The sequence below is a fragment of the Coenobita brevimanus genome, chromosome 39 (assembly GCF_032717465.1).
Source record: "Coenobita brevimanus isolate Jiangsu-jjx chromosome 39, ASM3271746v2, whole genome shotgun sequence".
NCBI lineage: Eukaryota > Metazoa > Arthropoda > Malacostraca > Decapoda > Coenobitidae > Coenobita > Coenobita brevimanus.
The window spans coordinates 29,633,033-29,656,811 of record NC_136992.1 but is presented as its reverse complement, the minus strand read 5'-3'; the positions used below and the strand labels follow the sequence as shown (position 1 = coordinate 29,656,811).

Below are 23,779 nucleotides of genomic sequence, written 5' to 3'. Positions count from 1 at the left end.
GGTGTAACTTATAAACTGTGTTATGTCACTGCCCCATTAGGGAATTGCTCATCTCCTGACAATGGGTCTGCTCAATCAGACAGGCCACAGGTGAGCAACAACAAGTAGATGCTAATGTAGTAAAGTAATTCTCATTCACTGGCTTTTTGTGTCATATATGTCAGATATAAGTGCCCCACCCTCTAGGGGTTAAAGAACTATTCTGGTGGCTTTGTTTTCCTAAGATATATGGAGTTAAGTCTGTATAACACCAATGAAGAGCTGGGTTGTATCCAGTATTGATACTGCATACTTTTAGTAATATCAACACTAACCAATCTTCCATATACAGTAATAATGAACATAAATACCATAAACTGCTTTTTTGCTGTAGTAATCAGTTCCAGACGAAATTCTGCAGTGTAGTCAGTTGCGCAGGGGAAGGACGGCTATGCAGAAGTGCTGGGATGCAATGCCAGGTTAGAATGATCTGCTTTACTTGTAATCCTTGCCACTGCCAGCTCCAAAACAATGCACAGAACAGAAAGGGAGAGGCCAGCACCCAGAATGTAGAAGGCACTCTGCATCTGGGGTAACAGGTGCCAGTCAGTTGGCTTCATTAACCCTCTCATGATTGTAACAGCTCTAGTATTCTATTCCAGTTTACATTAGACGTTTTTATTCAGTTAAAAGTGAGTTATAATAGCCTGAGTGTTAACAGTGGCACCATTAATTCTCTCATGCTTGGGACAGCTGCAGCATCCTATTCTACTTAACATCAAATGATTTATACACCTATGAATGTCACTGGAGCCAGAGAGTTAAATATAATGTACTGTTTCAGCAGAATGTAACACCAGCTTATACAACAGCGATTCATCTGCCTATGAATTAAGTCCACCTGTTCATTCAGCCATTGTTTCCCTGATTTAAGACTTCAGTTATAATGTTCATTTCACAGTATTGGCTATGGTTTTTTGGTATATAGCAACTTCAGACAACCAGTTTGTCCACTTAACCCCTTGATTGATTTTGCTAAAAAGGTCATGGCAGCATAACAACAGAGGTCATTGTTGGAGTGCTTGAATCTGGGGATACCCTCTTCATTTTACTCCTGATGTCTTCATCATCACCACCCTCTTCATTTTACTCCTGATGTCTTCAGATAATTTTATTCAACTTAGGAGACACTTAAAACTGATGTTAGTTACAGCCTTCACTACCTGTTCATACTAGATTCTCTTTTATTTGAATTAAATAATCTTGCTGTAGAAGAATGAAACAATAAAGACATCACCTGATCACAGGATAAACAATTCATTCAAAGAAAAAGACAAAGTATGGTTCACCACCCTTCCCTATTAGTGTGTGAAATCCGGCATGCTGTTCATAAAGTTTTGTCAAGGGATGTGAGGGATCTACAGGTGTTCCTTACTTAAAATTTTTACATAAAGTTCTCACTATTATCCCCTTCAAGATAGTTGCATTTTGTCTGTGTTATTCTTGATACCTCCAAACAACTTTATTCCTCGGGTGGAATCTCTAGCAATAAAAAGGCTACTTAGAGTTATATATAACACCTCAGTTTCAAAGTATTTATCTTGAGTTGAATATAATCATCTGGAGGCAGCAAGAATACAACCAAAATGAAAGATACATCGCTGGATTAAAGGAGTTAATTTATTGGTGAATTAATCACCATTTATACTTATAAATTCCTTAAGATTTACTATAATAGTGAACTCTGAAGACAAGAATGAATTTTCTGAGGCTATCTTCTTTTCATCCATGAGGTCAAAATACATGAACTTGTTATACTGTACTTTAACATTTTGCTTATAGGCATTACAATCATAAAATGTGGAGTTGCTATAAAGTACTCTCTATTCACCTTGATTTTTTTTTTCCCTATTGCAGTTTATTTCATCAAGTTCACTGGCACAGTAAGACAATTCCATGGCCCTACATCCTTTCCCCAGAACATTTTCATGACTAGCACCTTATTTGTATTAATCTCATTAGGGCTCAGTACTCAGGTTAAAGAGATGGCAATTTTAAACCTAGTTCAAGTGAACAGAGTAGTTTTACTCTTGGTTACATGAAGAAAGTACTGTATGATACTGTATAAGAAGTCTTACCTGTATGAGGGTGAGGGCCAGGATGTCACGCCGCCTCACCTCCCTCTCACAACCAGTGGTATAATAGTCACCACGAATCTTCTGAATCAATCCAAATGACCGCAGCTGCTGTATTCTGGGGAAGGTAGGGTGGTGAGAGAGAGAAGAAGGCTTTGGCTTTATGCCTTTTGACTACATGACAGACTAACTGTGAGAATGTATGTGAGTGAGGTGGAGGGAGGGTGGGAGGACGAGAGGGAGACCAAGGATGAGATGAAGAGATGGGTGGAAAGGTGAATATGAAAGGAGAGATATGAACTGTAGTGGGGGCTGCCCAGTGGCAGAAGACAGGGTGACATGGAAGCAATTCATCTGGCTACTCCTTCCAGGATTAAGGCAGCTGACTATTGATAAGTAAACCACATGAGTATCATTAACCACTTCTCTTCAATGTCATACATTTCATTTTACTAATCCTACCTTCAGGCTATTATACTCAGCCTGGGAGAGATTTTCAAAAAGGAGAGGTTGGACAGTCTTGATGCATCTCTTCATTACTAAAGATCCTAAGTTGGTTAAAAATCTTCTGGTGGTAGCAAGAATGTATTAGAAAATACATCAACAGACTGAAAGGGTTGCCTCAGTGCAACAGATATCTTAATTTTATTCCTGCCATCTCCTGATGATTTAATTCAGCTTAAAAAAGGCTCTTTAAACTGGAAGGGTATTATATAAAGCCTTGATAGCATAAAGCCCTTCAATACAAGAAATCTTTCCTATACAACTTTAAAGCAACTGGTAGCAAAAACAACAAACTGATTAGGATGTTCCATGGATTCAATGAGTTAAGGTAAACAGCCCATTTCAGTTAAGCCCAAAACTTTCCCTAGAACATGACATGTTATTGTTACAACTGGAGGTTCCCAACAGAGTTAAGAGGAACAGAGGGAAAACTGAGTAAGTCCACCTGTCTGATAAGCCTAAGAATCAAACTCTGGTTCTTCCAGGTGTAAAATGAATGTGATAACCAATGCACTGCCAACTCTCCAAATGAGAGGAGAATAGCTACTGTGAATGGGGGAAGGGATGTAACAGTCTTTCCTCCCAGGGCAATTTCCTTTAACCCTCTCACTGGCCTTTAACAATGTGCTGTTAGCCCCTTCAATTTTTTTTTTTTTTATACAATATCTATAAACTGTTGTTTACCTTTTCCAGCTGATGGAATATGATACAGCTTTAATTAATCCCTTCATTCCAAGAATCTCCTTTAATATCAATTCAGCATAATTTTATGGATAGTAAAAATTCAGTATCAATACATCATCGAAGTGAAAGGATTAGCCTCTTCCATCCAAAGGCATACTTTAAATTTTATTCTGGCCACTTCCAGATGATTTTGTTCAGGTTTTGAGAGAACAGACAGTGTCAGTTAACCCCTTCGAGAGAGAAAAAAAAAAAAAAAAAAAAAAAAAAAAAGTCCAGCCAATCTAATGAAACAATCTTGAAATACTGACAAGAAAACAGATAATACATCACTGGACTGAAAAGGTTTACTGTGACATCTGCACGTCAATTTTTTGTCTTGTTTGGAAAGACTTTTCAAACAAAAGCTTTCATTAACTCTTTCACTACAAGAAGTTCTTCCTAAGCAGAATACAACTGTCTGGGAGAAGCAATAATAAAATAAGCAAGACAACCCTGGGTCAAAATATATAATCTTTGAACAACTTGTATTAATTCTGATAATGGAAAAACTCTCTCTCTCTCTCTCAATGTTAGCCTCACGCATTGTCAATGTGGTGCCTGAAGACTGAGTTATGTGGGTGAACCATCACATCAAAGTCATTTTTTATCTCCCGCCTCGACACATAGAAGCCACACTCGCTGCCCACACTCTCAAACTTTGCTGCCCGACCCACACCTGATGAGTAGGTGTCTGGGGAGAGATGATTTTTATTTTACTCTTGCTACCCTAAAGCTCATGCTTTCAAATATCACCAACCAACCCAAGAATTTATGACAGTGGTTTATCCCCTAGTAATTTGACTGTTATTGACTCTATGAAAACCTACATCAATTAAAGTTTAAGTTTTACAGTGTGAATGGCATGAATATTAGTGTTAGTAGCGTACGGACATTTTCTGCTCATAATCTCTTTACACCTAAGGGATTTAAAACAAATGACATAATATTGTTTAGTAAGGTCTCTGGGTGTACACAGTGCTGAGACAGTGCAAACTAACAAATGACTCAACTGTACAAAGCAACAGACACACACTTACCAATAAGGACATATTTGCCTTCTTGGATGAGGTTGAAGAACTGCCAGGTGTTAAGGAAGGCATCCTGGTGAAACACAAGCTTGTTGGCGATAGGACGGTAACTCTCAAAACTCTATGGGATGAAAAGGACAGTTTGTAATTATCCTTTGAGTATATGTGTTCCTCTTGGCTAAACAATATAATCTGTTTCTGCTCTGCATAATAAAAGTTAAATGCATACATACCAATGGAAGGACTAAGTGAAATGTTAATTGATGGTAGGTAGTACTTCCCAGGGATGATGGTAACCCTCCACCCCATACCTACATACCACCTCCTGCTTACAAGACAAACAGTCTAATAAATTAGGAAACCCCTACACTTCTGATGGGGTAATGAAGGATTGGATGACAGACTGATAAATGGATAAACTATGAATGTCCTTAGCCAAATAGGTTCATGCCACCACACAAGACCTACCACAATAAACTTGTAGTATACAGTGTTCTTTCGGACGACGGGTGCAACGGTGTCCAGCCGCTGCATGAGATGGGCAGGGGAGTCAATGGGTTGGCTGTGGCGGGGTGAAGCCAGGAAGGCAATAATATAACCCTGATATAGTGCCACCACCGACACCACCACCAGGAAGAGGCAACAGGAGAGACTGCGGCTGGACCATGACTGACTCTGGTTCTCACTATGGGGATCACCTGGGACACATGTCTCCTATCAACAAAAATGACCTCATACATAGGGCTGTATTATACTTGACTAAGGAGAGTTCATAACACCTCTTCTTCAGTGAGGTATTTTGCCTAGTACACCTTAATATCCTCATACTTGTATATATTACTGAGGCAAATAATATCTACATTACAAAGGATTGAATAACATATGTCCTATGTATGTATGAGGGTGCCAAGGCTGCAGTGCATGTGGATGGTGAACTGAGTGAATTTATTTATTTGAAGGTTGGATTGAAACAAGAATGTGTCATGTCTCCCTGGTTGATCAATCTGTATATGGATGGGGTTATAAAAGAGATACAAGGTAGGGCAGTGGATGTTGGGGTGGCCCTAGTGACAGAGGGCAGGGTTTGGAAACTCCCTGTACTGTTGTTTGCAGATGATACTGTGTTGTTGAGTGAAGACGAAGGGGAGCTGCAAGGCTTGGTGGATGAGTTCGGGAGAGTGTGTAAGAAACAGAATCTAAAGGTGAATGTAAGGAAGAGTAAAGTTATGGTCTTCGAGAGATGTGAAGTTAGTGAATGTACAGTGAGATTGGATGGGGAGGAAATGGAGAATGTGAGTGCATTCAAGTACTTGGGTAGTGTGATAAGTAAAGATGAAGTTTAGAGGGTGAAGTGCTTGAAAGGGTGCAGCAGGATAAAAAGGTTGCTGGCTCCTTGAAAGCAGTGATAAGAAACAGGGAAGTGGCCATGGAAGTGACAAAGCTATTACACGACAGTATTGTCATACCAACTCTAACGTATGGAAGTGAAGCTTGGACATTGTTGGAGGGACAGAAGTCAAGAGTGAGAGCAATGGAAATGAGTTATTTGAGAGGAGCATGTGGAGTTACATGGAGAGACAGGCTGACAAATGAGGAAGTGAAGGAGCGGTGTGGTGTGGATATGGATGTGATAGGAAGCGTTAGGAGAAACACATTAAGGTGGTTTGGCCATGTGGAGAGGACGGAGAGTGAGAGACTGATGAGGAGAATGTATGTGAGTGAAGTGGAGGGGGGGAGAGGGAGGGGGAGACGGAAGATGAGATGGAGGGATGGAGTGGAGAGATATATGAAAGAGGGGTGTGTGAGCTGGGAGCAGGGCAGTGAAATGGCGGGGGACAGAGCGACATGGAGGCAATTTGATTGTGGCCACCCCTTACGGGATTAAGGTGTCTGGCAATAGATAGATAGATAGTTGTCCTATTCTGTCTATCTGTCTATGTCTATTCATCCAATTCTATCATCCAATCTTTTAATGTTCCTGAAGGTGTAATATGCAAAGTCACTAAAGAAAATGTGTTACAAAGTCTCTTATGGGAAGGAGAATATGACACAGCAATACCAACTTCTCACACCAAAGCAAGGTTTGGTTCTAGTATTATTTCTCTTTAGTATTTATCTATTTCTTATAAGACTTTGGCTGTGCAGGCCTGTGTGTGTCCTTTTCACCAACTGACGGCAGTTAACAGCGATACTGGGTGCCATGCAGTTCCAGTACCACTGGTGTACCACCTACAAGCATCTTGGGCATGATTTTTAATGGCTGTATGCCCTTCCTGTCACAAATCCTACCTAGGGCCTTGGGTATGAGATCACAGTTTTCCTTCACCTAGGCCAGCTGCCATCTAAGAACAAGTCCAGTCTAACCCAGGAAACAGTATGAGTAGCAGTTTCAACCTGGATTCTCCTTTCCTCCTCCTTTCACTTCTGAAGTCCCCAATATGCTTTCATGCATCAGCCATGCTCACCAAACGGTGGTTCTCCATGCTGCTCAATACAGGTATCTGGTAGCTTCCCTATTCAGACCCTTATCCCTGAGGTCATACTGAATTACCTAGTCCCAGGTCTTTCTCGGTCTACCTCTCGCAACCCTACTCCTAACGTTAACACTTCTCACTTTCTGCACCCAATTATCATCCCCCATCCTTTCCACATGCCCAAACCATCTCAATCTACTGCTCCTCATCACAACACCAATACACTCCAGTTCCATCCTGCCTCTCAACCCTTCCATCGTAAACCTAGCTCCCCTGGGCCTTGCACTCAGGGACACACTGCACATCCACCTAATTACTGCCATTTCTGTACATCTGAGCCTGCGAATATCCTCTTTCTTTACTGCCCAAGTCTCACTACCATACAGCATTACACTCCTAATACACGCAGCATATAAAGATCACATAGCATGGAGGAAGAGCCCTCTCTTTGTCAGGAGAGGCAACAGCTCCTTGAACTTCTTCCAACCACTCCTCGCTTTAGCCACTGAGCTAGCTCCAACCCCACCTCCAGCACATAACATGTCTCCCAGCCCAAATAACAGAACTCTTCCACACACTCAAGAGACTCACCTGCAAGTTCAATCTTTTCACACCTGACAATCTCCACCTGCTCTCCCCGACACACCTCACACATGAAATCAGCATTATCTCACAAGCTACTTCTAATACTACTACATCACCTATACACCCACTGTGGCAAATCGCGCATGGCCATTCTCCCTCATCTTTGATGGTACAGTACTGCCATCAGCCCTAGATACCATCACTTTTGTTTTATCAGCATTTGCTCTTAAGTCCTTGTGTCCCATACCATCTCTTCACTTCCTAAATCTGTCCTCCACCTTCTTTTCATTCTCTGCAGTCAACACCAAACCATCAGCATACAACATCTTCCATGAGAATCCATTCTGATGTCACATGAGAGGGCTTCAAGTACCATGATAAACAACAAGGGGCTCAGGACTGACCCCTGATGCACCCCATTATTCACAGAAAAGTCATCACCCAAATCTCCAGTCACCCTTAACTGGGTGCAAGCAACAACATACATGGCCATAACCACCCTAACTAGCCACTGCTTGATCTCAAGCTTTCTCATTGCCCACTTCACCACCTTTCTAGGGACTCTGTCAAAGGCTTTCTCCAAATCAACAAAAACAAAGTACAGTTCCCCTTTCATTCCTACTGTATACTGTATATTTTTCCTGAAGCTATCAAACAATGAATACAGCAACAGTGGTCCCTTTGACTGGCATAAACCCAAACTGCATCTCATCAATATTCACTCTTTCTCTAATCGTACCTTCTAGAACTCTCTCCATTACCTTCATTATCTGGTCCAAAAGCTTTATGCCTCTGTAATTTCTTCTTTCCTGAGCATCACCCTTCCCCTTGTACACATTTACAATTACACTCTTCTGCCAATCATCTGGGACAACACATTCATATATAATCATATTTATCAAGTCAGTGACTAAGCCCACTCCTCTAATTATCTCCTGAGGCTTTCAACACTTCATCAGTCAACCCAGACACATCTGCTGCCTTTCCTACCTGCATCCTGCCTACTACTCTACTCACAGTAGCAGCGTCAATCAAATGCCAAGGGCCAGACACTGGATCTGCTGCCTCCAAACCTTCCCTGTCCCAGTCAACCTCCTCATTCAACAACCAGTTGTAGTGCTTTCTCCAGGCATCTTTAGTATCCCCACTGTGCACCACTACCTTTCTTTCATCAATCTTCACACTTTGCTCACCTATGATATCCCTCTTCTCTTTGATCATCTGATTTGCCACCTTAAATATCATGTTCTTCCTTTCCACCTTATCTAGTTTATCAAGTAAAAGTCTCTGAGACTCAGACTTCGCCTTGTAAACCTCTCTTCTTGGCCTACACTTGGCAGCCAAGTATTCCCCTTTGTTACACTGACTGTAAGTGTAGATGAGTTCTTTGCCTAGGAGTATTCTACAAGGTTAGCTAAAAATGAATACAGCTTCCACACACACAGCTAAAGTGAACAGTTAAAGTGAATGCTCTCTCTCTCTCTCTCTCTCTGTCTGACTGTCTATCTGTCTGTCTGTCTCTGTCTGTCTGTCTTTCTGTCTGTCTGTCTGTCTGTCTGTCTGTCTCTCTCCAACTAACTCTGCATGAGGAAGAGCTTGATTGTTGCTGCCACAGTGCCACCATATGGGTTGTACTGGCTCACTTGACCATCTGCACCCCTGCAACATACACAATGTTTGTAATCAGAACAATGAATATATTCAAACACTACACAACATACAATCTGACACAGTTAACAGACGATGCAAACAATGTTCTCTGAGTCTGTATCGTTATCATCATTTTAGCCATATTTCATACAGACACACACAAAAAAAGGTGTAAAAATCCAATTTATGTTGCCTCCCTGAGGGGATTTATTCTATCCTACAACTATATCTGGCAGGCAGGTGTAGAGAAATGCAATACACTCTGTAATACTTATTTCTGCATATAACCTGTGTACTAGAATGCCGTGGCTCTGATAAAAACGATATTCTGCTCAGCTTTCTCCATCCTTATGAATCCTCAGGCTCATCATCACTGGCTGGGAGGGTGTTAACCTCCATCCCCCGAGGCTTCCTCTTTTAAGTTGCTTCAGCATGAATCCAGGAATGCCAGTTGCTGTATGTAGGGCTCCAGGAGCGAGGCTTTGTGGGAACAGCACTTACATCCCTATTGGGAGTGTTTGGGTTTTCACTGAGGCAACTGTTGTCGTTCTTGGCGAGCACAGTATGGACGGAGGTGGTCCTTCCAAGAACCACAACAGCTGTGAAACTACTGTACACAGCCATTTGCCAGTCAGCCTGGGGTTTTGTTCACGGTTTTTACTGACTAAATATGTCTTAATATCTTTGTCTAATACTGTAAATTCTCCTTTCTTGACATATCAGATGATGTCAGGAAATGAAAAGGACTGACTGGGAATGGCTGGGAGCTTCAGCTGGCTGTCTGGCCGCCTGGATGAAAGCAAGGCAAAGGAAGATATTTGTAAGTAGCAGGGTGGCCAATGAGGTAAATAAGGGCTGGGGAGGTGAGGGAAGTAAAGTACTGCAAAACAGGCAGAAGAGAAGAGGAGGAAGCGTTCTTCACAGGGTGCAGAGGACAGGTGTTATGTGTCTTGGGCCATTCAGTCATGCTAATATTCCCACAGAAAGCAGGTGGAAGTTGGGACCACCCATGCATTAATACAATAAAAGGTGGTGGGGCAATCTTGCTATGTGTCTAAGAGGTGTAGCTGATAGGTTGGTCAGGTCCAACAGTGAATCTGGTGAGTACTGTACTACCGCTGGGTGGGCAAGTTTTTGTTAGTGTGGCTGGGAATTGTGGAATTGTTACTGATGTTGTGGCCCTAGGCTCATCTGGACTTGAACCCAGTGTACTACAGGAAACCAGTCACTTTCGGCACTCCTAGAGATCTTTTGTTGAGGTTATACTGGAACATCATTTGTGGTGTGAAAGTAAGGTGCATGAGGTGAGTGTGTTGTGGTGCAAAGGGCTGCACTGCAGTGTGGGCACGGCGAACTGTTTGCAAGTTGTATTTTTAGCACTAAAGCAAGGAAAGGTGATGGCCACATTGCAGTCTGGTTTGGTGCACTCATCTCTCTGGGAAGCTTATTTGGTGAGGGGTTAATGCCTGGCGATGGTTCACAAAGGAAGCTGTATAGCCCATGGTTTTGAATGGCTGAGTTGGCTATGTGTTGTGAAGTGTATTGCTGGGTGGAGGGGGATGGATCTGGCTATGTGTTTGTATATATGTTTATAAAATGTAGTGTTGGGTGGAAGGGGATGAATGTGGTTATGGGTTTGTGAAATGTAATATTGGGTGGAGGAGGATGGATGTGGTTATATGCTTGTGTAGGGGTTTGTGAAGTGAAGTGTTGGGTGAAGGAGGATGCATGTAGCTGTGTGTTTGTGTGTGTTTAAGAGCAGTTTTGAGTGAAGGAGGGGGCGATGCTGTTGAGGCATTCTGTGTAATGTTGGGTGATTGGTTTTTGTTTTTAAGTGGTGGGAGATAGTGTAACATAAAATTACACGCACAGAATGGACCCTTTGCCAAAGCAATGAACTTTGCACCATTCAGATAAACAGTTGTTCAAAATATTCTTTCCATCCACCTGTTTATTCACAACACTAAACCAAACATGGGTTGTGATGGAAAACAATGATTCAGAATGCAGAAGTAAAGTGTACAGTAGGCTAGAGATAAAGTAGCCTGATGATTCTTCTGCCCAGAAGCAAAGCAGATGGACTGATGGACACTCAGGTATGGTCTCACCTTGGTGGGTAAACAGGGAGGAGAAGGCGGTCAAGTAGCCACAGCACATTGCCCGTCACCACTCCCACACCCACAATTAACACCCACACCTGCAAACAGCCAGGGATGAGTGGGTGTGGCCTGAGGATGGGGTCGGATGGAATGAGACTGCAGGTGAGTCAGGCTTTGGTTGACAAGATGCATGCAAGCAGTTTGGGATGACAAGGACTGCTTTTGTATAATGTGTATATGCAGGATAGCAGACTGAATTGAAATGAAGGACTATAGTTGTGTCATGATACAGCTAAGGAGTACACTAAACACAAAGGGGAAGAGTGGGATGGAATTAAGGACCACCTGTGTCAGGGATTTGCTGGAGGATAATGATGAACTGACACTAGATTGAAAAATATGCACAGGAATAGGATGGAATGAAGCTTTGTATTCAAAATATTACAACCTTGACAGTATTTTGAAGGTAGCGTGTTTCATTACAATACTGTCACAATGAGTCATGCAGAAGGCAGAAGATGTCAATCTTGTATTCAATAACATCCTCCTGGTGTTGCTGCTCAGATGTGACAAAGAACTATTGCAACCTGGCACAGTATAGTCTATCTATCTATCTATCTATTGCCAGATGCCTCAATCCCGTTCGGGGTGGCCACAAACAAATCGCCTCCACGTCGCCCTGTCCCCCGCCATTTCACTGCCCCGCTCCCAACTCACACACCCCTCTCTCATATACCTCTCCACCCCATCCCTCCATCTCATCCTTGGCCTCCCCCTCCCTCTTCCCCCCTCCACCTCACTCACATACACTCTCTTCGTTAGTCTTTCACCCTCCATCCTCTCCACATGGCCAAACAGTATAGTATATGCAGGAAATAACAGGTTGGAAGTGGATGAGGCAATACCCCTTATGGAGAGGGATGATGTAGTACTGTAATACTTTTCCATCATCAAGTTAATGAAAACTTTAATTAAAAAAAAAAAAAAATCCATGAAAAAATGATTCTTCAAATAATTCAAAAATTCAAATCTTTTATAAAAAAAAAAAAAAAAAAACAGTAACCCTGCTGAGGAGTATACATGGTGAAATATGCTGAAAAAGTACAGCTGAGGATATGAAGTACAGGTGTGTGTGTGTGTGTGTGTGTGTGTGTGTGTATACAATATATATATATATATAAAATCATTCAATCCTATGTTGCTCCAAGAGGAGAGTAGGAGGCTGGGGCTAGGCAAGTTGGTCCTGACATTCAAGATGAGAGTGACCAGCCTCCCTCATCCCTGAGTGGCATTATGTGAGCAATAAACCCCAACCACCCCTTGGATATAAAATTACTCTGGCTCAATCCAACTGGAGTGCCTTAATTACCCACTAAACCACCTGGTACCATAATTTAGTTACATGATTACCACCCAGCATAGTAATTGGTTTCCTGGTGTACAGGAAACCATTTAGCTTATCACTCAGTGTAGAGTCACGCATAGGCAGAAGGGGAATGAATGAAACAAAGAAAGACAGAAAAAGGAGAGTAAAATTACCCATAGGCAGAAGGAAGAGGAAAGAATGAAGGAAAGGAAGACAGAAGAGGACGGAAGGAAGAAAGAGACTTACCCAGCCTGAGAATACCTGGAGGAGAAGGAAGGGGCTCTGGAGTGGCCTGGGTGCCTGTGAGATAATAACCACTCCATCTATACCCATCCACTCACTGAACTCCACTACCTCCAGCCTCTCCCATGATGGAGAAGAGTCCAACGGGGACAGATCTGCTTCCTGAAGGTGAAGGAGGGGAGTAAGGGGCTAGGAAAGGAAGTAGGATGTGGGTGCTGGTAAAGGAAATGTAGGAATAACACAGGGAATGTTGAGTGGTGGTGGTATTGATGTGAGGTTGGGTTTGGCAAAGGGAATGTGGGGTGGTGGCGGCAGTAGTACACATAAGAGGTTGGGATTAGTAACAGGAGTATGGGGGTGGAAATATTAGATAGTAGGCATGGGGTGTAGCTGGGCAGATAGAACAGTGTACAGGGGGCTGTCCGACCACAAGTTTGATCCCAGACGTTGCAGGGAACATTTATGCTCTTCTTCCTTTCTTTTGGCCTAAAACTCACTAATCAGTATCTTGACTGGAGTCGTAACAATAAACTTACACTAAAGTATGATGCTGGTGAAGAAGAGGTGCTATGCAAAGAAAGCAGTTACAGTCTTGACTTTCTTATGTTAAACTACATGAAATAATATGGAAATGGATGAAAATTTGGGCTAAGTTCATTAAAAATAACTATAGTTTCTCAAAATTCAATCTTTCCAAGTGTCACTCCCAATAATAGTGTACAAGTAACCTCATTAACACCATCACACCACATCTAAATATGATATCCCTACCACAAACAGAAAACGCAATGTGAGAAAGAGAGATAAATACATAACTATGATAAAAGTGAGGGGAATAAACCCATTTGTTCATCTCTTTCTCTCTCTCTCTCACCGTTAAACATATACATATTTATCGTACTTCAATCTCTCCTAGGCACCATTCTCAATCACCCCAGTCTGTCTGTAACTCACCCTTTACCTGCTCCTGATTCACCGCGACTCACCACATTTCATGCCAGTTCACCTCTCATTCACCCCAACTCACCTCTCCCTCACCCTGAATCTCTGACTCACTCTAAATCACCTCCTATTCACCCTAGTTCTAATTCACTCTGACTCACCTCACATTCATCCTTACTCACATCCTTATTCACCCTAGCTCTCTGACTCACCCTAGCTCTCTAACCCACCTCCCATTCATCCTAACTCACCCTTACTCACATTCTTACTCACCCTAGCTCTCTGATTCACCTCCCATTCATCCTAACTCACACTTACTCACATCCTTATTCACCCTAGCTCTAAGCCACCTCCCATTCATCCTAACTCACATTTACATCCTTACTCACCCTAACTTACTGACTCACCTCCCATTCATCTTTACTCATCCTAGCTCTCTGGCTCACTCTGAATCACCTCCTATTCATCCTAACTCACCCTAATTCACATCCTTATGCACCCTAGCTCTCTGACTCATCTCCCATTCATCCTAACTCACCCTAGTTCTCTGACTCACTCTGACTCATCTCCCAATCATCCTAACTCACCCTTACTCACATCCTTGCTCACCCTAGCTCTCTGACTCACCCTGACTCATCTCCCATTAATCCTAACTCGCCCTTACTCACACCCTAACTCACCCTAGCTCTCTGACTCACTCTGACTCACCCCGCATTCACCCTAACTCACCCCTCTCTCCAGGAACCCAATCATGCCATTCCAGGATCCGTTTGGGACGCGTGTGCCAAAGGTGTCTGTGAGGGTGACAGAGGCGGTGAAGTTAAGGTGCGTGGCCATCACCCTCACCACCTCACCCATGTACCCACCTACATCACCCAGACTCTGCCTCACCACACCGCCCTCACCACGAGCCTCCCACACATTCGGCTTCTGAAATGATGGACAGTGCAGACGAGAATACTGCAAAATAAGTGAACAAAATGAGAGAAACTGGTACTGCAAAACAATACGGCAGAATAGGTATGCTGTATAGAAATGAAAGAATGCATTATATAAACAGACTGGCTGAAAGAATGACACACTGGAGGAATAATAATTAAAAAAAAAAAGGAGAAAAAGCCCTCGATGAAAATAATGAACAGGTTAATGGTGTGAGAGCAGTGGAAATGAGTTAACTGAGAGGAGCATGTGGAGTCACATGGAGAGACAGACTGACAAATGAGGAAGCGAAGGAGCGTTGTGGTGTGGATGTGGATGTGATAGGAAGCGTTAGGAGAAACACACTGAGGTGGTTTGGCCATGTGGAGAGAATAAAGAGTGAGAGACTGACGAGGAGAGTGTATGTGAGTGAGGTGAAGGAGGGGAGAGGGAGGAGGATGCCAAGGATGAGATGGAGGATGGAGTGGCGAGGTATATGAGGGGGGTGTGAGCTGGGAGCACGGCAGTGAAATGGGGGGGGACAGGGTGACATGGAGGCGATTTGTTTGTGGCCACCCCTTACTGGATTAAGGCGTCTGGCAATAGATAGATATATTGACTGATAATGGCAGAATGAAACTGATCAGCTACACTACCAAGAATGCCGAAAATGATGGAAATCCACCAGAGAATATAGACGATGGATGAAATGAACCATGTGATACCAAGAGAAAAGGATGAATTAACCTTAACACTGATGCGGTAGTGCTGAGGTGTGTGGCCATCACCCTCACCACCACAACCACACAACGACCCACCACACCCAGCCTCTCCCTCACCATACCAGCCCCTCTCACCACGTTCCTCGCACACATGTCACATGAGGTTTCTGTCTAGGGATATTTATGAAGCTAATATGGGAAACAGTTAATTAACTAAAAAATGCGTGGATAAATGAGAACAATGAGAGAAACTCGTAAAAAACAGAATATGAAAGTTAATAAACTGATGAATAAACAAGAAGGATACCTTGATACAATCTTATTTGTTACAGCATCGTAAAATCAAGAGGCTGCTTGCAATGTAATGGTTAGGTCAGTGTTGTGGTACCTTGCATACTGAGAATGCAGGTAACAAGACAGGAGACAAATTATGGAATAAGCAGCCAGTCATTACCCAGGTGTACATTTTCATCACTGTCACATTCACAATACAGAACACATCAACAAACCTCGCACACCATTGCACCAATGAATCATGGTTCAGGTGAGCTGTGGACCACAACTGCCAGTTGCTGGTGGGTTCTTTTTACCACAGCAGAAGAGGATTATAGTCACCAGCAACATGTATTGCCACTTCCTGCCACTTCACCTCATGAGGCCTTTCTCACTCTTTTCCTCTCACTCTCTGACTTTATTGGCCCTTCACCAACCCGTGCCTCGGGCTGAAGCACTAAACTGGGTCAGCCTTCCTCGCCCTCCAGTCCTGCCCTCTGCTCACTCCCAGTGCCCACGTGGGTTCCAAAGGAAAGAGAACAGTCCAGATCCACTGAAAATTTTTGACGATTACTGAATGAAGCCTGAGCCATTGAAGGAGACGTGAGGAAGTCATACGGCTGCCAAGACCTGCGAAGCACACTCTCTTCTTGACCCCTAATCCAAACAGCAAGAAGTGCAACTCATACCAGCAGCTAAGGAAACCCCTATGGAGTTGTACGTAGTAATGGGCCACACCACTATTAACTGGTCTTCTCTCCCAAAGACAGTGAGAACAAGGAGGACTGGGAAGCTGTATAATTATGAGTTCCTCTATTACCACACCGAGGATGACAGAGGTAATGCGAGCTACTGAGGAGGCACCAGAGACAAGGACGGATGCCACTGTGAAGGACCAGCGCCACTGCAATGTGATACAGCGATACCCTTGGCTAACATACAAGGGGGTGTAGACTGACTCTACGAAGTTATCAGAAAGAATAAACCACAATAGACCAATTGTTACAGAGTGATCCTTACATCCTTATACCAATAAATGACACTGTATGAGTTTTGAGGAGTAACCTATATACCGTATTATACAACTACTGAGTACTTAAATATTCTTAACCTTCTGTACAGCAATGCATCACTACTGGATTCTGTGCCACAATGGTTATCGCAAGGCTGTTTCATTCAGCTGATGGAGGCTTCTGCCTAACAAACAAAATAAAAATGGTGAATGAAGGCAAATCCCACAGTTAAGTCATGTGTGAAATGCACCATGAGGGTTGTTAAGATGTGTCTGGCTCCAACAGCTTTTCTGAATGTGTACACTACAGCTGTCCATCCATGTAAGTGTCTGTCAGCCGGCCGCTACACTACATACACATATACATGCTCAATCTGTAATGTTCTAAGGCTGTCTGGATTTAATGCTCACACTTGTTCCACAGGGAAACATGCACAGCTATGAGACTGTATACATCTTCAATATTCCAGTTAAATACATGCCGTACTATAGTTATAAATCATAAGCAGCTAGACTCACGTGAACAGTAGTAAAGACCAGGTTTCTGCCCCCGAAGTCTGCTGGAGGGGGTGGTAGAAGGGGTGCTGTGAGAGTGAGGCCCACCCCACCCCACCACTGCCCGACCTGCAGTAGCTTCACCTGTCCCGCCCCATCACACCCAGCAGACCAAACCTCCACCATCCCACCCACACTCACATCCACCTGGGAAAATATGGGAGCTTAACCAATTTTTTTGATGAGCAAACCTATAACAGTGAATAACTAAGAGATATTCATAAAAAACCTTCACTAGTTTTTATGATGAAGTACCGTAACAGTATTTTAATGTTTAATCCCTTAATTGCTGGACCATCCGGAACGTAGAGGCCCGAGGATAGGATACAGAATCCAGACAGTTAAGGTGACAGTACCCAAGCACTCGCCTCTGAAAGACATTATGTGACCAACAAACTCCAACCACTCCTCGGATTTATAACCCTAAAGGCCACATTCACTTGATGCATCTTAACCCACTAGGCCACCAGGTATCCATTATAAACAAGTCTCCCTAACAGTGCATCAATGTGGAAATATCTATAAGGGATTCTAACAATTTTTACAGTGAACGAGTCTCCACGGTTGGGAATTATCTCAGACCACTTGGCTTGGTCGTATTTTAAAACCTTTATTACCTATTCACTGGAGTATGATTGATGGTTTTGGTAACTGTACACAATTTAAATTCTAAAAAGTATTTCAGTGAGGCTTCTGTTCCTTAACCCCTTGAATCCAGCGATGTAGTTTTTTTTTTTTTTTTTTTTTTTTTTAATGATGATTTTCTGCAAAGTAGCATCTCATACTGAACGGTTAACGAAAGCCCCTCCTTGTCAAACTCTCTCTCCTAATGTTCATATAATCGTCTGCTGGCATCAAGGAAAAAAATGTATTAGGGCTGAGAGACTTAATCTGAGCCGTTGACTTAACCCCCTTCTGGTAATTCGATTCCTAAACTGGAGCTGCTGAGGGAAGGTAAGAAGTGAAGAGTGCTGTAGTCCCAGGCTCTCTGGTCGTGAACCCGGTGGACTGCAGGGTAAAGTTTCCCTTCTGCAGTCCACCATGCTCCTTTCTGGGGATGGGGAAGGAGCTGAAGGACGTTTGTATAACTGGACAGCGAAGCCGGCCGGTTATCGAAGTCATCGCCTGCAATGGTCCCTCTCCATCTCCTATGAGATATAGGTTGCAACTCCAATGGGATATAGGCTACAGCTCCAATGGGATATAGGCTACAGCTCCAATGGGATATAGGCTACAGCTCCAATGGGATATAGGCTACAGCTCCAGTGGGATATAGGCTACAGCTCCAATGGGATATAGGCTACAGCTCCAATGGGATATAGGCTACAGCTCCAATGGGATATAGGCTACAGCTCCAATGGGATATAGGCTACAGCTCCAATGGGATATAGGCTACAGCTCCAATGGGATATAGGCTACAGCTCCAATGGGATATAGGCTACAGCTCCAATGGGATATACATTAATAAAAAGATGTCGCAAGAGCTATGGTGAGATCAATAAAAAGTAAAGAAAACGAGGAAACATTTCATACCATATGTGAAAGGTCCTTCCTCACACGCTTGGTCGTAGTGAGAGTTTGCCAGTATTCAAGGCTGACTGATGTAGATGCCTTCCCCGCCATTCCCTTAACAACAATGTCCCTTTCCGTCAAGCTCTTTTCCTTTCTACCGTCTCTCTTGCCATCATGTACCACTTCTTCCCTTCTTTTTCCTCCAGTATTCCTCTTGATCTTGATGTGAGGGATGGCGGGGGGAGGGAGGGAGGAGTATAGAAGGATGAGGTGTAACTGCTCTGGGATGACTTGACTGAGGGTGGTTCTGTATGCAGCGTCTACCGCCTCAGTGCACACCAACACCCACATCGTCGTCTGCACCAGCATGCGAGACAGGACATGATGCAAAAACACAAATTATACACACGCACACAAATAGCATACATACATACATATACACATAGGCTACATGTACCAAATCTCTGCCCATTAGATTCCAGGGATTGCTGTCTGTGGAGTGCTGCTGGAAGTGTATAGCGTACTGTCCTCCGCCTACCGACTCACAGTTGTGAAGCTTACAGGTCAAGACACTGGGATTTCCCCCTCTATTAAATTCTGAATAATTATACAAAGTTCCGTCTATTTTACCCGACCTAGGCCCCAATGAGATGGGCTACATACATACATACATACATGACTTACAAACATACAGTACATACACAAATACATACATAATCTATACATACATACATTCATATATACCGACAGACAGACAAACAGACAGAGAGGTAGACGAAAATACATACACAGACGGTAAAGCACAGGAATCCGAGTATGCAATGAGTATAACAAAACTTAGCGGAACGTATATTACAAACTGCTATTACTTAGCGAACAAGACAAAATGATAAAGACATCCAAGTGCACCATCCGTTCCAACAAATATTCCTGGCACTGTCATTCCCCCATTTCACCAGTCCACGTTTCATTCCAGTCCTTCCCACGTGATACTTTCCGTTCCATGACGTCTGGTTAAGTTGAGGTTTAATTCAAGACGATTTTACGCAGCTTACAAATGGCCTCTCGCACCGAAGGCGTTAAATAAAGGAAATCTAACCCTATTTCAAAATCGTCTGAAGAGCAAGAAAACGAAAAAAACATCCACGAACTGAAGGGGTTAAAATTACGAGCCGTATTTCACTTACTCTTATGTTGACTGTCTTCTTGGCCACCATATCCCGTACCTGAGGAGGAGTGGACAGTATTAGACAGAGAGAGAGAGAGAGAGAGAGGGGGGGGGGGAGAGAGGGAGAGAGAGAGAGAGAAAGAGAATTTTTATACCACCACCAACACAACAGTCACCATTACCACCACTACAACCACTACCACCATCACTACCACTGACACTACAACAAATACCATTAGCCTACCATTACCTCCACTGTCACCACTACCAGCACCATCACTACCACAACTACCACCACCACACAACCATAACCATCGCCACCACACAACCACAACTACCACCACCACACAACCACAGCCACCAGCACCACACAACCACAGTCATTACCACCACCACACAACCTCAACTACCACCACCACACAACCACAACTACCACCACCACACAACCACAACTATCACCAACACCACTACTACCATTAAAGCAAATATTACTGCTATTATCAAAACAATCACCATTCCCACTACCATCACTACCACAACTACCACCATTACACAACCACACCCACTACCATACAACCACCATCACACAACCACATCCACTACCACACAACAACCACCATTACTACAACAAATACCAATACAACCATCCCCACAATTCCCACCACCACTACCACAACTACCACACAACCACATCCACCACCTACCATCATCAGCCAGCGAAGTACGGAGCTGCTACGGCCCACAAGGATGTAGGTACCATGATGCCAGTAATGTGGAGTGGACAGTATCTCCTCCACTCCATCGTTCCACCATATGCTTGACCCACCTGCCCCACCCAAGCCCTCCACCAACCTGATATCTGGACAAAAAAATAAATAGATAGATTTACTGATTGACTGACATTCGTAGATAGATTGATGGAGAGAGACACACACACACACACACACACACACACACACACACACACACACACACACACAGGGAGAGAGAGAGAGAATGTCACCTTATACTCCTTTCACCTTGACCTTGACACGTTCTCCTTAGCTATTCATTCTACCCATTACACCTTCATTACAGCCTGTGTGTTACTGTACCATGTTGATATTAAAACGATACAGAACACCAACAAGAATGTTAACGTGTGATGTGCAAAATAAATCGCTAAGGAAGAGGTGTTACGAAGCATCTTGGACTGAATCGCTCACTCAGATATTCACGTACCCATAAATACATACATACATACTCGTACATACTGTATATACATAAAAAACATTCATCATTATATACACACACAAAAACCATTCATCATGCATACATACATTAAAAACCATTCACTCTCTTTCCATTACTATCTATTCTATCTATCTATAACCCGACGCCCTAATCCCGCAAAGGGTGGCCGCAGACAAAACGTCTCCAAGTCGCTCTGTCACCCACCATATGACTGCCCTCCCCCTAACTCACTCCCCCCTCCCTCATATACCTCTCAACTCCGTCCCTCCACCTCATCCTCGGTCTCCCCCTCCCTCTCCCTCCTTCCACTTCACCTACATACACCCTCTTAGTCAGTCTTTCATTCTCCATTCTCTCCATATGCCCAAACCACCTCAGTGTATTTTTCCTAATTTTCTCAATCACATAACGCCTACCATAATTACGTAACACCTTCCCTAATCCTTCCCTGCCGACTTAATCCTAGGGTAACTCTAGATCCAAAAACCTAGGATTATCTTGCAGGTCTTCACACATATCATTCTCTGGTGACTGGCTAGATAGGACAAAGGGTTATTATTATGATGATGATGATGATGATGATGATGATGATAATGATAATGATGATGATGATGGTGATGATGATGATGATTTTTAGATACACCACTGTTTAAATCCCTGAACAACTATTACTACTACCACTACTTTTACTACTACTACCACCACCGCTACTGCTACTGCTATACTACTATCACCACACTACTACTGTTACTACTACCACGACCACCACCATCACTGCTATTACTACTACCACCACCACCATCACCACCACTAATACTACCACTACCACTACTACTACTACTACGATTACCACCACTACTACTACTACTACTTCTACTACTACTCACCAGGGTAGCCGGCAAAGACTAAGTGCGGAGGGGCGGTGGTTGTACGAAGGGACGGGGGCAGGGCAGCCAGACACGCCCCAAGAGCCTGCCCCAGCCCCCACCCCCACCCCCCATCCACAACGGGGGGGGCTGGGTCCCCTCTCTCACCACCCACGTGTACGCCAAACATAATACCTGTTGTGAGATAATTGACTGAGTGACTGACTGACTGATTGGTTGACTGATTGACTGACTGACTGAGTGACTGACTGACTGACTGACTGAATGGCTGACTGACTAATTGATTGAGTGATTGATTGATTGACTGACTGACTGACTGAATGGCTGACTGACTAGTTGATTGAGTGATTGATTGATTGACTGACTGACTGATTTCTTGTCTGACTGACTGATTTCTTGTTTGACTTACTGATTTCTTATTTAACTGACTGACTGACTGACTGATTGATTTCTTATTTGACTGACTGACTGACTGACTGATTGATTTCTTATTTGACTGACTGACTGACTGACTGATTGATTTCTTATTTGACTGACTGACGGACTGACTGATTGATTTCTTATTTGACTGACTGACGGACTGACTGATTTATTTCTTATTTGACTGACTGACGGACTGACTGATTTATTTCTTGTTTGACTGACTGATTGATTTCTTGCTTGACTGACTGACGGACTGACTGCTTTCTTGATGACTGACTGACTGACTGACTGACTATTAACACTACGTACACCAAACACCCAACCAACCTCAGACGTAAACCCTAATGGGCCACACCAGGCTGGGGCGCCGGGACCCACTAGACCACCAGGCGTCTTCTCACAATAATAATAATAATAATAACAACAACAACAACAATAATAATAATACTGATAATAATAATAATAATAATAATAATAATAATAATAATAATAAATCTTTTCACTTACCCACCCACAGCAGTCCAGTAGGAAGCATCTTCGACTCTGTAAAGAAAATTAAAAGGAATAATAACTGAAATGCTCTCAAGGCACCCCTTCTCTCCCTCTCTCTCTCTCTCTCTCCATATTGCTTCCAGACTTGCAGCAACAAATTAACACTAGAATTGAATGCTAGTCACGAAAAAGTGCTATGGATAGGGTTCAGGAAGTTGTAATTTTCTGCTCTGAGCTACTGCACAAGGACAAAAGTATGGGTTGAGTTAAAGCAGCAGCAACAGTAGTGGTGGTAGTAGTAGTGGCTGTAGTAGTAATAGTAGCAGCAGTAGTAGTAGTAGTAGTAGTAGTAGTAATAGTAGCAGTAGCAGTAGTAGTAGTAGTAGTAGTAGTAGTAGTAGCAGTAATAGCAGCAGCAGTAGTAGTAGCAGTAGTAGTAGTAGTAGTAGCAGTAATAGCAGTAGTAGTAGTAGTAGTAGCAGCAGTAGTAGGAGTAATAGTTGTAGCAGTAGTAGTACTCGGTGGTAGTAGTAGTAGTAGTAATAGTAGTAGTAGTTGCAGTAGTAGTAGTAGTAGCAGTAGTAATAATAATAATAATAATAGTAGCAGTAGTAATAATAATAATAATAATAATAGTAGCAGTAGTAGTAGTTGCGACCCCAGCCTCATCAAACTGTGAACCTAGTGGACTGCAGGCTGGTTTCCCTTCTGCAGTCCGCCATCCTCCTCTCAGGGGATAGGGAAGGAACTAACGGACACTAGTACAACCGGGCAGTGGCGCCGCCTGGTTATATCAGTGCCACCACGTGAAGGCGTCCCTCTCCACCATCCCAAATCAAGGTCAAGGTCCCGTATT

General features: G+C 43.2%; 1 protein-coding gene across 1 annotated transcript in view; it reads right to left on the bottom strand.

Annotated features, from left to right (window-relative positions):
* Nucleotides 1–428: 428 nt before the first annotated feature.
* The window catches only part of LOC145396834 (glutamate receptor ionotropic, kainate 4-like), a 29,308-nt gene continuing 5,957 nt past the window's right edge, over nt 429–23,779 (bottom strand). The window contains exons 2-16 of the mRNA XM_080270118.1: nt 22,947–22,974; nt 22,009–22,182; nt 20,593–20,747; nt 19,908–19,946; nt 18,742–19,077; nt 17,173–17,355; nt 14,458–14,658; nt 12,790–12,948; nt 11,187–11,275; nt 9,008–9,087; nt 4,838–5,067; nt 4,379–4,490; nt 3,882–4,032; nt 2,118–2,232; nt 429–566 (exon numbers count right to left, since the gene is read on the bottom strand). Coding sequence (XP_080126244.1) covers nt 429–566; nt 2,118–2,232; nt 3,882–4,032; nt 4,379–4,490; nt 4,838–5,067; nt 9,008–9,087; nt 11,187–11,275; nt 12,790–12,948; nt 14,458–14,658; nt 17,173–17,355; nt 18,742–19,077; nt 19,908–19,946; nt 20,593–20,747; nt 22,009–22,182; nt 22,947–22,974 — 2,190 coding nt within the window. The remainder of the gene's footprint in view (nt 567–2,117; nt 2,233–3,881; nt 4,033–4,378; nt 4,491–4,837; nt 5,068–9,007; nt 9,088–11,186; nt 11,276–12,789; nt 12,949–14,457; nt 14,659–17,172; nt 17,356–18,741; nt 19,078–19,907; nt 19,947–20,592; nt 20,748–22,008; nt 22,183–22,946; nt 22,975–23,779) is intronic.